The 15,672-nt window shown below is 31.1% G+C and overlaps 1 protein-coding gene across 3 annotated transcripts in view; it reads left to right on the plus strand.

The window, feature by feature from the left end:
• LOC128985658 (acyl-CoA:lysophosphatidylglycerol acyltransferase 1-like) overlaps positions 1-15,672 on the plus strand; it is a 71,862-nt gene that overhangs the window by 21,129 nt on the left and 35,061 nt on the right. For 2 of the 3 annotated variants that reach the window (XM_054405415.1, XM_054405417.1), the window contains exon 3: positions 10,465-10,578. The exons of the other annotated variant lie outside the window; for it this stretch is intronic. In XM_054405415.1, coding sequence (XP_054261390.1) covers positions 10,465-10,578 — 114 coding nt within the window. The remainder of the gene's footprint in view (positions 1-10,464; positions 10,579-15,672) is intronic. 3 annotated transcript variants of the gene reach the window in all.

Here is a 15,672-nt window from a genome sequence, read left to right on the forward strand (position 1 = left end):
TTTTGCTAAATTTGCAAGGATTATTGCTCTGAGAAAAATGTTTAAATTATGTCCTTTGGAAACATTAACAATAATTTACTTTGCTTTTATTTACTGCCACATCTCCTTTGGCATAATTTTATATGGGACAATCTCTCAAGAAAATTTGGAACAAATATCATCATTTCAAAAAGAAGCACTTCGCATCATGTTAAACGTTCAAGATTGGAGAACTTCAGTTAAAGAACAATTTTAAAAACTTTATATTCTTACTAATTTTGCCCAATATTAATATTAGTCTGAGGCTGTAAAGAATAATTTATCCAAATTCGAGACCTTGGGTTCATGCCACAGCTATGGGACAAGGCACAGACATAAAATCAGTTTTTCAAATTACAACTTAAAATTCTTTGAAAAAAAACCTTCATATGCTGGGATTAAGTTTTATAACCTTCTACCTGATAATATTTTACAAATAACAGACAAAAATAAATAAAATGGAAATTTGGAAATCATTGAAAAGTAGTTAAAAAAAAAACTGTGTATTTTTCATAGTCATACTTAACAAATATCGTGGAATTTGTAATCATGTTTTGCTTTATGCATTGTAAATATTATCAAAAATTCTATGTCAAAGACGGAAGGTTATCACATAGCAGTTTCTGAAACAAAGTGAGTCTTTAAGAGGTTTTATCTCTTTTGGCTCATTTAGTCCATTGTTTATCACGTTTTAACCGGGCCTTTTATCGATTCAGTTAAAGCTCTTTTTGCAGACATCGAAAAAAAAAAGGATGATACTGTACAGTTTTTACATTGTTGAGATTTTCAACTTTGAAAGAGATTTATATAAAGAAATTACCATTACCATTACCATACTAAATACCAATAAAATTTTGCTAGAGTGTGGACCTTGTGATCTGGAGATCCGGGTTTAGATCTGGCCAAACACCAATGGTTTTGTGGTAATGCCATGACATGGTGGTTCAAAATCCACATTTAGCTGAAATTCCACATATCAAGAAAACAATGTCTCACAAGTGAAAATAACTTTCACTGTGTTGGAGATAGAGAATCCATTCCAATGAAAGCAATGACTTGCTGTAGGCCTACATTTTTGTATCCGTTAAAATTATATTTTCAAAAAGACAGTGGTCGTAGGAAATGAACAATTCATGTTTACTTTCAATTAATTACTAACTCAATATCCCAATTAATTAATAACAGTCAATTATTTAAAAACAAAGGTAATTACATTTGATGCATCAAGCAGGACCAGTCAATCAACGAAACTAGATTAATCACTGGACGAGTCTTCAATCTTCGTCTGAAAGTGGATTGGTGTTCTGTGTTTAACAAATTGTTATTTTCTTAAAAGGCTTGTTTTAGTTAATGTGTAAAATACGTGGGGACCTGTGTGCTAATTACTCATATTAATAGTGTTAAAAGATTTGTCTCCAAGGCATAACGAATAATGCAATTTCTTTTTTTTCAAAGGTCACTTTATCGTTGAAAAAATTAAAATCCAAGAAAAATCATGATAAGAGAATTAATTGCAGCTGAATGTTTATTTGTGACAATTATGTCTATTGTATAAATAACACTGCTTATTTACAATATTTAAAATAAAGAGTATGTTTTGACAAATTAAAACAGCTTGAATTGTGTTTGGATGTAAAGTAATTTTATGACTGTTTGATTGTTAGTATGTGGTTTTTCACATGTTTTCCTTCACATATGGTTTTTGTTTTTTAAATGAATACTTGAGAAGCAGTTTTTAACAATCGTATTTTGTATTTGGATTTTGGACTTACTATGACTGTTCTAAATGTGGTTTTTTATGCAAATTGGGTGTTTTTTAGTTGCTATTCCAGAATCATCAGATGAATAATGCCTTTCTTTATTGTTAATCAGTTAATTGCCAAATAGCTCACTAACAAAATTATTTTAGACTAACATAAAATGTCATCCAACTCTTTTTTTATTCTATACTAGCAGAGTACCCGTCCTTCGTACGGGGTTTAGCCCAGTCAATAAAGACACAAAATCCACCAATGTCGGAACAAATTAGTGACAAGCAAAACTATATACCACTGGATAGTACACATAAAGATGTACATTTTACCAAAAGTCCCCTAAAATCCCCCCAGTGCTATATTGCTGATATTGCTCTGAACTATCGACTGATATCAAGCATACGATGTAGGTATAACAGCTTTAGAGAAAATACATGAAATCAACTTTGGTAAACTTCACCTACAAAGGAGAGAAGTTAAACACAGGCGAAACAGACAAGCGAAAAATTAGGTGTCGACAAGTCACAGTTAATTTAAATAGAAGTCACAGCTACTTTCAATATAAGTTAATAGTTTACATACAAATGTAACTGGCCACTTATACTTAATGACTATTAGAGCTTCTTTTGATGATGTTTCCATAAGAAAAGGAACAAAGTCTTTGATTGCAGTATTGATGACCATACATATACAATTGAATGGTCACACGTTGTTGATTTTCGATCCATTATTTTTAATGGCCCGGCAATTCTATCTATGAAGACATTATAAATAATTAATGTAACCATGTTATATCAAGATACGGAGAAAATGTGACATTTGTGTTTAACGGATATCCAGATCATCCAACGATTTAAGCATGAAGAGCAACTTAGAAGGGCTTCAAGTAATATATCGAGAGTCCAATAATAAAGTCCAAATAATGTCCATGATAATTATGTCCAATAAATCTTTCAAGGGAACAAAAATAATGCGAAATGATTCGTTGCTGGCAGTAAAGGGATTCTGCTCATCTCCAGGAAAAAAATCTTTCTAACAGCATGCGTATATTTTCCCAGCGATGCACACAACCTAAGAAAAATTGTTTTCAAGAAACATGCTTGCCTATTAATATACAGTGTGTCCCGGAGCTCTATACCAATATTTCATGGCATTGTTCCTAAGTAAGAAACATATCTTAATATCATATTTAAATTGACTGCATGTCCTTGGTTACCTACTCACAGAGTCGCCCTTTTGTTTTTTAACTTATTAATTTTTTTTCTACAAAGTGGTTAAATATACAAAATTGAAACTTTGCCCAAACATTTATGACAACTATACAAAGCTACAAAATATTATGACAGTTCATAAAACAAAATGGCGGCTATTTCAAATTTTTTTTATAGCCGCCATTTTGTTTTATGAACTGTCATAATATTTTGTAGCTTTGTATAGTCGTCATAAATGTTTGTGCAACGTGTTAATTTCGTATCCTTAACAAATTTTAAGAAAGTTAAAAGTGAGAAAAACTAAATGGTGGCTGTGTGAGTAGGACTTCCGGACAATTTAAATATGAAATTTTGATATGTTTAATATTCAGGAAAAATGTCGTACAATATTGGTAGAGAGTTCCGGGACACCCTGTATGAATATAATATATGAAATTAATTAATATTTATTCAACACTAAAACTAATTTAATCCCTAACAATATTAGTTAACTCGTTAATATATAGTTTATATTGCATAAACACCTCATCCGTACTTTACTGTGGGTCGATCACTTCACTCGCGGCTATGAGGTGGCACCGCCGAGGCTCAGACTCCCATCTACTTGGGCCGTTCCCCTGCCCATGGTTATATCAGAATCCTATACTTATATATATGAAAGTGTTTAGAAAGACATGTTCTACAACCTTTTAGAGCAAGTGTTTTTCAGCTTTTCTACGAATAAAAAAAAATACGCTAGAAAAATTAAAAAATCAGCGTAAACGTTTGTTAAATTTCATTATTTATCATTTAATTTAGAAGAAAGTATTTGATTTATCGCAAAAGTGTAAAGGGACTTTATTCTAGACAATTTATTAAGGAATACAACGAATTGAAGATTATTGTAATCGAATGAGCCATATTGGATATAATATGAGTGATTTAGTAAAACTTTGCAATTCCTGACTTTGAAGGGGGGTGGGGAGGAAGCACCGAGGGGATTTTAGGGGACTTTTGGTAAAATGTACATCTTGATGTGTACTATCCAGTGGTATATAGTTTTGCTTGTCACTAATTTGTTCCGACACAAAACCTTTATTGACTGGGCTAGTTGGAATATAAGTATAAAATGCTTATTGCAGTTATACTCAATCTTTGCGTTTGCGATAAAATAGGACACAGTTTGAAAAATTTGCTTTTTTAAATTTACAATATTCCATAATACACTTCTACCATATAACCATTATTTTCTACCACCTCACCTAAACAATAGAGAAACCTAAATTATCAACAATTCGCAAAATATCACAAATTATCCATGAAATTAAAAACATAAACATACCTAACTGTAAACAATCCTACTTTGACAGTTCTCATTGTGAATCACGGTTTTTTGTTGCTGCTTAGTTCAAATTAGCTTTAATTGCAAAAAAATTTAGTGCTGCACCCTGTAGGTAAATCTTATAACTTTTTAAAAAGGATTTTTGAGATAAGAATATGGCTATATGTTAATCGGGAATGTGAGCTATCATCATGCCAAATTTCAGCCCAATCCGTCCAGTAGTTAATGCATGATTGATCTTAAAACAAAGAAACAAACATACAAACTTTCACATTTATAATATTAGTAAGATCTACACTTGTGTATTGCAAACATTTACAAGATGTTAAATATTTATGAAAAATTAAAAAGGAAATTATTTTTAATCAGTTGCACATGTCATCGTCAGGCCGTATCTGAAACTCCAACCAAGTTATTTTCTATTCTACCATGCTGACAAAAATATTTTCCGAATATTTCATTGTTATTGGAAATCGATATTTAAAAATACTTAGAGTTAAAAAGCTACTGTGTTATCAGACAGTTAGCTTTCCGCCGATAAGAGATAGCCGACCCTGAATGTGTAAGTCAGGCCAAGGCTGCTTAGAATAGTAGCGTTGGTGGCATTGTCAGCTTAACAATGTGATGTCTTGTTTTATATGTTACACATTAGTCCACCCCACCCACTCATTGTTGAGATACAAAGATGATGAATTTGTCACTCATTTCCTCCGGTTCGCCAGCAGATTTGATTGAAAAATAACACACCGCGTTTCTCGTTTGTTTTGGAATCTAAATCTGATTTGTTTACACTAGAGTTTCAATCCAGTGATTTTAGGGGCTTAAGTCTTTCCCCTGCTGTAGCAAACCTGCAGACAAAATTAGTTTCTATTTTCCTGGCTCAATCTAAATTAAAATATTTCCTTTAAAATGTAAAATTTATTCAATTTTTAACTTAATTTTATAAGTAGGCCTACTTAGGTTAGCTTACAGGGAAATTAATTTAGATTTTTATTTGTGAAATGTTAATAGCTCAGTATGAAATACATCAACTTGCCAAATTTAATCAGAATTATACCATAAAATTTAACAAAAAATGAAAATTTACTTGTTCTCCATGAGAATAACATGTTAATATTAAATTAATTGTATTTTGTAATTTTCTCCTTAACTATTTTAAGTGTACAACAATGCTTCAAATAAATTTGTATTTTATGTTCTACAAATTTGTATGGAAATAAATTTTAAATGCTTATGTTTTAAGAGGCAAAATGGTTAGAATAAAAACCGTTTCATGTTTGTACCAAATTCATCTATCCAAATCGGATGATCTTTAACATGTTGTTGTGCTATATAAATATAAAAACATTAATTTAAATGGATAGTGTTTCGGGTTTTTCCGGATACCAAATGAAAAATAAATTTGTCTGGGGCCAGGACACACCATGAGATCCATGGTAATATCTTATTCCCTGTATGGAAAATTCTTTTAATATCTAATGTACATTTTGTGGGTTATAATAATGTCTATGGAGACCATTATATTTGATCTCTGAAGCCCCATCTTAAATATTCAAAGGTCTCATTCAAATCATTGTGAAAATATACTATTCATGGTTAACCCGATTATTTTTTTCAAAATTCAACTTATTGGTTGAGTGATTTTTGTTCAATAACAGATAGACAGATGTAGGAAAACAAATTGAATTGAAAAAAATAACCACAGTTGTTTACTTTGGAATTTCAAATCAAATTTGTCTGCATTAAAGTTTTTGTTTGTGTTGCGATCACTAGCACATCTGTATCAACAGTGTGTCAAATATCAAAATGGATGAGTTAACTTTAATACGGTTACTTCGTTTCGATAGTTTATTTATTTTGGTAGTTTAAAAATAAAACAACAGAAATTGACAGTATTATATTTATGCCATACATCTATATATTTAATTCTGTAAGCGAATCGGTCCCCACTAAATATCTCGAGTTAGGAAAAAGGTGGCTTTTAGGCTTTTAAAATGGCTTTAAAATGATAGCTTTAAAATGGCTTTTAGGGGTTCATTTTAAAGCTTAAGGTCCAAGGAAGGTGGGAAAAATATCAGAAGTGTAAAAACTTTCCCCACAGTCCGTCAAAGATCCAATCATTTTCTAATGGAAGTACACAACAGTGATTATAAGCAGTTTAAATATACCAGCTGATGTAAACATTGCGTATTTATTTGTTTATTTATTTTTGTGTTCTATTTTAGGTTAGAATGGTAATGCAGTTTTGAAATGTATTGTGTTAGGGGCAAACCGCGACTACGAAGGAGAGTATTTGGTACACAGTATAGGAAATGGTTTTAAAGGACAAATTATATGGGGGGTGAAGGGAGTAGTAATAATTGTTACCAAAATGTTAGTCACCTTCTTATAAACGAAAACGACGCTAATACTTAAAAATGTGGTTTGAGAAGCAAATTAATACTTCAGTGTGGTCGAAACTATCATCAATTAACCCACTGAACATTTAAATAGGCCCATGCCTATTCTGATAGAATTTGGAAATTCAATCACACCATCAGGAGGAATAGGACCACATAAACTTACACTAAAAGTAGTTTTTATTTTGATGTAGATCAGAAACATAAATCTAAGTCTTGGTTTGGTTTGGTCAAAGAGGCGCCTTTGTACACTAATTTTGTTGAACCTTACAAAATGAGTATACAATTTAAAAAATAATAACTGAGTAAGGGTGCTAATGTGGTGGTTATTACCAATAAACAAGCTTAAATCTCAACAGACTCTAGTTTTACATATAATACACACTTCTACTTTCTTTTCTACTTTTACAAAGACAATTTTTCAAATTCTAATCAGGAAAGCATTTTTTCTCATTATTACCTCAAGACCAAAGCTACTTTAGTAAACCAGTATTTATTTACAAACCATATACTGTAAGTTTTTTCTCCTTAAGCAGAGATAAAATTTGGAAGAAGTTACATTATCTTTTGAAAATAACTACAACCAATGCAAGTTTATTTATTACAACACCAATGCAACCAATACTGTTTATTCACAAAAAATATGGTGTACAGGGATATATATCGTGACCCAAAGATCTATTGGTTCTTAGTTTGTTTAAATATTACAATAATTTGTTTTACATTTGAGTTTTTTAGGGACTTCTGTTCCTGCAAGCCACTAGGGTTGAATTAATTTAATTAATTTACCCTTACCCCCCTTTGGTTTACACTATTAGATTAGATCTGGACAAGTTGCATGTTACTAAATCAAATTACTACATTTAAATTTGAACTAAATTTGAACTAAAATATAGTGAATTTGTTTGGAGATACAGAGGGGGTTTTGATGGTCGTTTATAATTTAGTTTTATTTGATATAATTGTCACTACAAAAATTTCCAAAGCAGCTCAGCTTATGTTAAGGTGTTTTATTAGAAAGCAACATTGTTGGTAGTGTCTAGTAGAACCTCTCCGAGAAATCTTGTTAGCAAAACACGGTCAATGATTTCTATGAAGATGGAAGTTGACAGAACATGCAAACTATTTAAAATAGATTTTCTGACTCTAAGTGATAAGTAATCAAATTACTACATTTAAATTTGAACTAAAATATAGTGAATTTGTTTGGAGATACAGAGGGGTTTTTGATGGTCGTTTATAATTTAGTTTTATTTGATATAATTGTCACTAAACAAATTTCCAACGGTGTTTTATTAGAAAGCAACATTGTTGGTAGTGTCTAGTAGAACCTCTCTGAGAAATCTTGTTAGCAAAACAGGGTCAATGATTTCTATGAAGATGGAAGTTGACAGAACATGCAAACTATTTAAATAGATTTTCTGACTCTAAGTGATAAGTATTTGCCTGTTCTGATGCTTTTTTTCTAAACCTCTACAAGATTCTTTCAATTGTTAAGTCTTGTTAATTCATTTTTGCCCCTTCAAAACCAAACCCAGTAACTCACCCAGTAATTCACTTTTAATTCATACTCTAAAGTGCCGTGTTAACTAATTAAACATACCTGTAGCAAAATTGAGATGATTCTAAGCATTACCATAGTCTGTAACAATGATATAACCAAACAATGAATAGGAGTAGGAGAGAATTGTATTCAAATTCCTAAGGTAACCAAACAAGTATCTAAATTATCTGATTAAAAAAAAGTTTTGTTCAGTTTCTAAGGTTTGTAAAAATAAAAACAGAATAATGTTGATGCAGTAAATTATTATAAATTACTTTCAGGGCCGCTTTAGTAAATGGGCTAAGGGGCGCAAAAGGTTTTAGGTGTGTTTGGGGCCAATATCTCTCGGGCCCACATCATGTCACATGCAAACAACAGGTTATTTGCTACTTTTTCTCATAGAACCTAAATTAACTCCCCAGGATATTGCAAGGCATTGATTAATTGCTAGTAGAGTAGTTGTATTGTGTGTAAATTACAGGTTAACCTTGGATCAGAGTTACATTTTTATAGCTTGGTAAATTAGCCTGCACATAGTGCTGTTGGAAGGGAGGCTGAATTATTAAAAATAAATCAGTCAGAAAGTTTAAACTGGAACTTATTTTAAAACTTAAACCTCATGTTGTGTTGTAGCGCAGTTTGAATTTTAACCTCACTCGTCCCATTGTAGATGCTGCAAACATGTTTTGGACTTGTGGTTCTGAATCTCAAATGAGACTTTGTATGTTGTCTAAGAACCGAGAGATTCTTTTCTGTTCCGCTAGAAATGAGGAGAAAACTTTGTTTTGTGGTTTGTTTAGTGTTTCTTTTGCAATTTGGTTCTTTCATGTTTTGTTGCCTCTTTTGTATACTGGTGGTCTGGTTTATTTTAAATTTATAAAAAGAGAAAGCATGATTTTTTTTTTTTTTATATGCAGTCCGTGCAAAAAAAACGACTGGTCAAACACACAATATACGGACAGTCGTCAGTTTGCTTTGCATGTATGAAAATATTATATCAGGTTTGCTAATCTGGCTAGAGAGATTAACTTATCAAATTAATGATTTTCAGATAGCATTTTCAGATTTTTAATGTGCACTTATAATTAGACACTAAAAATGTTCTTATGTCGATTTTAGTCTCTTTTATCTGTAAAAAATAATGTCAACCACCAACATTTTGTTTTGTAAGAAAACTGTTACAAAGAAAATAAATGTAAAAATGGTTTTCACTCATCTTTTATTCATATTTGAATTAGAATACCCACGTCCCCACATTAAATCCAAAGATAGTTTTATGAAATTTTTACTTTTACAATATTCAAACCAGGAATTGAAATTATTGGTGTTCTGATGTTAGTAGTCCTGGTTCTGAGGACGCTTGAGCCTGTGTACAGACATATGAAGACAACTTATTAAAATAAAAATTACAAAGACAATTATAATTTGTAGTTCAAACCATAGAACATTTTTACCAGTTGGTCTGGAAATCATGAGCACACATTATCTATTGTTTCAGTTGGTTTGTTTTGTTATATAAATGTGTCTTTTGTGAACATACATTTGACTATTTGGGAGTTAGTTAGTCTAACCAAGTAATTTAGATTCAGTTGATGTAGGTAACTAAACAAAACCCAGTGAAGGTCTTATATCATAATCAGAGGGTTCAAGGTTTACCACTTAACCGTAGAATCTTGGTCCCCCAATACTACAAAAAATAGATTTTGTTTATCAAATCAAATCAAAAGTGTTTATAAAAAAATTTAATAGAATGCGAGTTAGTCAAAAATTACCTTTAATTTAATATCTCAAAATTCAGAAGGCTTGTCACCCTGACAGCTGAAAACGTATCACTTATGGAAATAAAGTGTTTGTAACTGACAAAAATAAAATTTAGGAACCCTTTTAGTTTGTTATACTTCACAATTGAAGTTAGGCCTTTGTTAAAATTTACATAATTTAATGTTTGACTTGCCTATAAATTATTCGCAACTGTTTAACAAACCGAAATTCTTGAAACAGATTCTTACCCTCACCAATGCTGAAACATTGCAACAGCCTATCAAATAATAATCTATATGTAATCAGTAATGTCCACTTTTTAGGCTAATCGTAGCCTTTACTATGTTAAAATAGAGTTTTATCAATTTACTCATTCTAAAGACAGACCACCAGTTTATTTCATTTGCCCACTGATTCTCCCTTGTACCCCAGTTTTGATCCTTGTTGGCCCTTACAGCTCCTCCACGAGTGAAGAGGAAATTTTGCTCCTCGACCCTGAGGACCTGCGAGTGTTGTCGCGCAGTAGGCGGTTGCCAACGTTAGCGGCTCGACTGCGATTGGTCGGCTACAGGTACCATTCTGCCCCTAGCATGCGACCCACCTTGGTCCTTTAACTTTGTGATAGACTAAATAAAACATTATTTTGTGGGGAGAGGTTTATAATGAGCAAAATAATAGGAAACTAATAATACAATTTTTGAAATTAATGCTATGTAAAGTTTGACCTGGCAAATTAATTTTGTGGGGAGAGGTTTTTAATGCTCAAACTAATAAGGTAGCTGTACAAATTGTAATTTTTAAATTATGATGTGTAAAATTTTACTTTAGGAACTGTTTACAGAAAATAAAATAATACATACCCTGATATGTATGAAAACATAAGTTAATAATGAATTTTGGCATGTAAGAAACAAATATATGATAATTTGAATAAAATAATTACTCTAAAATCATATAATAAATTTCAGGCTATCATATCAGTTTGAAATTTATAATCATTTTTGTTTTTTTTTACACAAATAAATACGTTTGATAGGACAAAACCTTAAATGAGATAGGTTGGGAAGCTTATTAAAAATGTAATCATCTTTAGTTTTCTAAATTATTAATATGTAAAATTTCCCATATTTTGATTTATTTTGGTCCACCAAATGATCTACAAATAAGCCAAACAAGATGATTTTCTCTCTCTCATAAACAATAACTGTGGGAACCTTCAACCTCTCCTTTGCCCTTTAGATACAAGAAAACACGGTTTGGGACGTTGTAGTCTTGTCTAGCTCTCTCGTAACTATTGGTTTTGGCTTTGTACATATTTGACTTACGACTAAACTAGATTAACTAGATGGCTTACGTCAGTGTTGGTTGGTTGGTGTTGAAGCCCTTTAATGATCTTAGTTCCATCATTTGTGAAACTAACGTTTAATCCAAGACCAATGTAAATATACTTTAATCTATGGACTAAACATACGTGTTGAGTTTCAGTTTGGAAGTAGGTCCTAGAATGTTTTCCATGTAAGTAAATTTTTTTAGTTTTAGAATATAAAGAAACCTGTGAATTATGAAATTTTAATTTTGGTTCGTGAAAATGAAATAAACATTAATTATTCTCTTATTGAAGAAATACATTTCCAGGGATAAATTTGTAAATGTAAGTTTTGATGACACACTATTTTGAAAAATTAATAACACAACCTGTTAAAGCTATGACTAAAGTTTAACAATTACCTTCCTTCTCGAAGCTGTGAGATTAAAACATTAAGATAATTAAAAAAAAAACCATTTGGACATATTATTTTGTTTTAGAACACCAAATAAGACATAACTGTATTCAATTTAATTTTGAAATCTTGAAAAATAGTGTATGTTTTTCCTCATTTTTTCCTTTAATATATCAATTAACTTGAGTTTTCTTTGACTTGGAGTTTTGATGAATTTTTGAGAAAGCAGGAAGCATAACAGACCATAACAAAGTTTTTGGGTACATTTCAATCATGTCCCACTTCTTCAAAATTTTCTTTAAAAAATAACTATGTAAACTGGCTATTGTTATTCTTATTGGAGAGAAATCGATGCAGCAGAATATACACAGCAAACGAGAATCTGGGAATCCCTATGTTTTTCTCAAAGGTGTTGAGCAATTGATGTAACAACTCAACCCACTTTCATCTTGGAAGTTTACGCTTAAAATGATCCTAGTTTATAACCTGTTAGGTTGCCAGATACATTAATCTATTTTTATTAATGTAGCCTTGACATGAAAATATCCTGTAGTTGTGTAATGACTTCAAAAACAGACAGGACACGTTTTTAATTAAGAATTTTAATGAAGAGTTGATAGACTGGAATTAAAAAATTGATCGATTTATTAAATTGGTTGGGTTTCAATAGGTTTTGAAATAACCAAAATGTATTCTGTCTTAATTTGAATGATTTTTTATACTAAAAGAATATTAATGAGTTTTTTGCTATTGAACTGAGTTTGGTATGAAGTGATTTAGGCCTATGTGAAACTTTTAAAAGCTGGAGTTGAAGATAAGAATCTCGCCTTGCCATTCAATTTTATATGAAGGAATTTATATGTAATTTTTATTTGTTAAATTTTTATCATATTTCAACTATATTGACTATGTATTGTAGTTTGCAAAGTGCTACTTTGAAAATAAATTTGACTTATTTCTTAGCAGTAGTTTCTGGGTCAAAAGTGCTAAAGAATACATTAAAGGATTTTAAGGATGAAGTTGGTGGTTATAATTAATGATCATTTTAAACCAAATGCAACGGTATTAAATTAAACTAGACTACTGATGCCGACTCTTGACTCAAATACTAAGTTATTATTTTGATATTTTCTTGAATTTGTAAAGAGATGTAATTTATAAATACACAGACCTGTGGTTTGAATTTGGAGTAATGTACTAATCATACTTTAAATTAAGTAACGGTTTTTTGCATGATTGAAAATGTTAAGTTCTCCTTACAAAAGCTTAAGTACACCGTTCTTCATATAATTTTTAATATTCTTAATTTTCAATAATTTGTTCTGAAAATCTATGGTGTTAAATAATCTACTGCGGTTAAAAATTATTGAAACCTCTTGGATAAAATATAATAGTTCAATTTTACCTAGGCGATGGTGATATTTTTAAATTACATCCATATTGTGACGACATGAATGAAACATCTGTTTAATATCAAATGCATTTTGAATTGAGATAACCCAGCCATCAATAATGTATGAAAGATACCTGACCAAACTGTTGAAAAGTATTTTATACTCAATGGAAACTATTTAAATATCTTCACACAGAGTTTCTTTATTCTCGGTTTTAACCCTTTCCACTCTCATTTTAAGGCCCTATGCCCCATGCCCTAAGTTTAATTTATCATGCAGGTCATTAAGCCTACCAGTATTTAACTTCTAATTTCACTAATAATAAAAATAAAATTAAAAAATATATTTCATAATTTATTTTTTGGAAGCCGACATGCGATACGATTGCAAAACGGCTGATGTCGGCTCACAGGCTCATGGCCGACAAGAGAGTGTTAAGGGAAGCTTCAATGCTACTAGTATAGGATCACTTCCAACTTCCATTACTCCATTTAAAAAGTGGAAAGTTAGTCTTTTTGGAAAAATCTTTGAATCTGAACAAATATTTTCTTTACACTGGTAGGTACAAAGGAATCTAGATATTCTCAAAAATATGAAAGTTATTTTTGATACTGTACTTATATTTTTGAGGTACAGTATCACATAGCTCATGACATAATTTTGGAATGGTGACAAAAACTTAGGAAGTAAGATAAACAATAACATTTAGCTGAGTAATTTTAGCGCTCGCCTGGTAATCAAAAAGATGCCCGAACGATCCTGAGAAATGTCAGTAGCTTTGTGATGGTTCAAAATTGGGCTCAGCTGTCCTTGAACATAACTGGCTGAAGAAACAGCTGGTCTTAATCAGTAACAAAACTACCCAAGGCATCCCTCTCCTTATTGCACTTACCCTTATTCGTATTTGGGTAAACATAAGCCTAGTTGCATTCTCAACTCAAGTGTAAGCTTGTGATTTTACAAATTTAAAATTAGTCATTCCATGAGTCATAACCAGCTAGCCCTGAAATACTCCGGTGATAACTGTTTTGTGGAAAACCTCTCTTCAAAACATCTGAGATATTAATAGCTGAAGTCATCTCAGCGGCCCAATCTTACACTTGTGAGGATTCCAGAGGGGACTTGTTTGTTTTCAAAGGTGATCGATCGGGTTCATTTCACTTGGTTTATTTTTACCCTTTGACAACACTCGTAATGAGGCTTTCCACTCGAGTCACTTACTGACTCATCAGCTGATTTGATTGCCTTGTTGTAACAGCTGATTGGATGTCCGCCGTCCTATAAACATATTGTTCTCAGATTTCCAATAGTTGTCAGCTGAGTAATAGTTTTTCTTGACATGACTAAATTGAAAAGGATTTTATATATTGTGGTATTACTGTAGATGTAAAATTATAACAATAATTTCTAATGAAACATTAAAATTATATCCATACGGTAACATTAAGCTAATTTGGTAACAGATATGAATGTATGTAAATAGGGATTAGATAAGAGCGTGTGTTATAACAAGTGGCACAGTTTGTGTAGGTTTTACAGTACCTCCAAATAACATAACATTCTATTTAAGGACACCAAAGTCTCCGTTGTTTATGGTTTGAGTCTAGTGTGAAAATTTGTTTAGTCATTCTGACCACATTTTGATAAGAACGACAATCTAACAAAACAGTTCTCTCGTGAATTAGCGATTGGCTTAAGAATGTGTTGTCATAGAAGTTTCCCAAGTGGAAAAAAGATGTTTTAAATTAACCAGTTTCAATGCTAGAGTAATATTAAGATTAGGTGTTGTTCACCACATTTTGTGCATCAATAATACACATTTAAGTGATTTCGTTAATTTTGAGGGATTTCGTTGTCCCTACAGTTTTGCTTTCACCACAAGTAGTCAATGTTGGTCAATGTTGTTTAAAATAAAAATAAATTGCTTGTTCAACTTGTACCAAAGACATCTAAGACTAAAAAATCGAATTACTCCAATAAAATACAAATTTAAGAGCTCTCATCAAAATTTAAACATCAATGGTTGATTAATAATCATTCATCTAGGTGAAAAGGAAAGATCTTTTAACATTACAAGTAATGGCTAAATAATTGAATAATGTACAAAGTAACTTTTAAGGTAAAATGTAAATCAATAGAATAAGTTAAAACTTATAATAGACTTTTAGTGAAAGTATTTTGTCAAAGTTGTGTCTGCTGTTTTTGTGTTATAAAAGTTTCTCTCTGCTCTGGCTCGCAGCTTTTTAAATTAACAATTATTGTAATTGGCTTTTGTATTTTAGATTCATCAAAGAATCTGAAACAATTATTTTAAAATTATGACCGTTTTGTTAAATATATTAGTACAAATAACAGTACCTTATTATTGAGAATTTCACCAGCTTGAAAAAAACCATGTGTAAAAAAAATATTTAAAATTTGTACGCTTACCCATTATTTAAAACATCACTAATTAGAAACATTTATCTATAATCAAGATAATGTATGTGTTCACTCACAAGCGTGAGCAACTACATTACTGTATTTGTGAAATTGTGATGGATATAAGCT

This window comes from Macrosteles quadrilineatus, unplaced genomic scaffold (assembly GCF_028750875.1).
Source record: "Macrosteles quadrilineatus isolate MER2022 unplaced genomic scaffold, UCM_ALF_1.0 Scaffold_2__2_contigs__length_208266976, whole genome shotgun sequence".
Lineage (NCBI taxonomy): Eukaryota > Metazoa > Arthropoda > Insecta > Hemiptera > Cicadellidae > Macrosteles > Macrosteles quadrilineatus.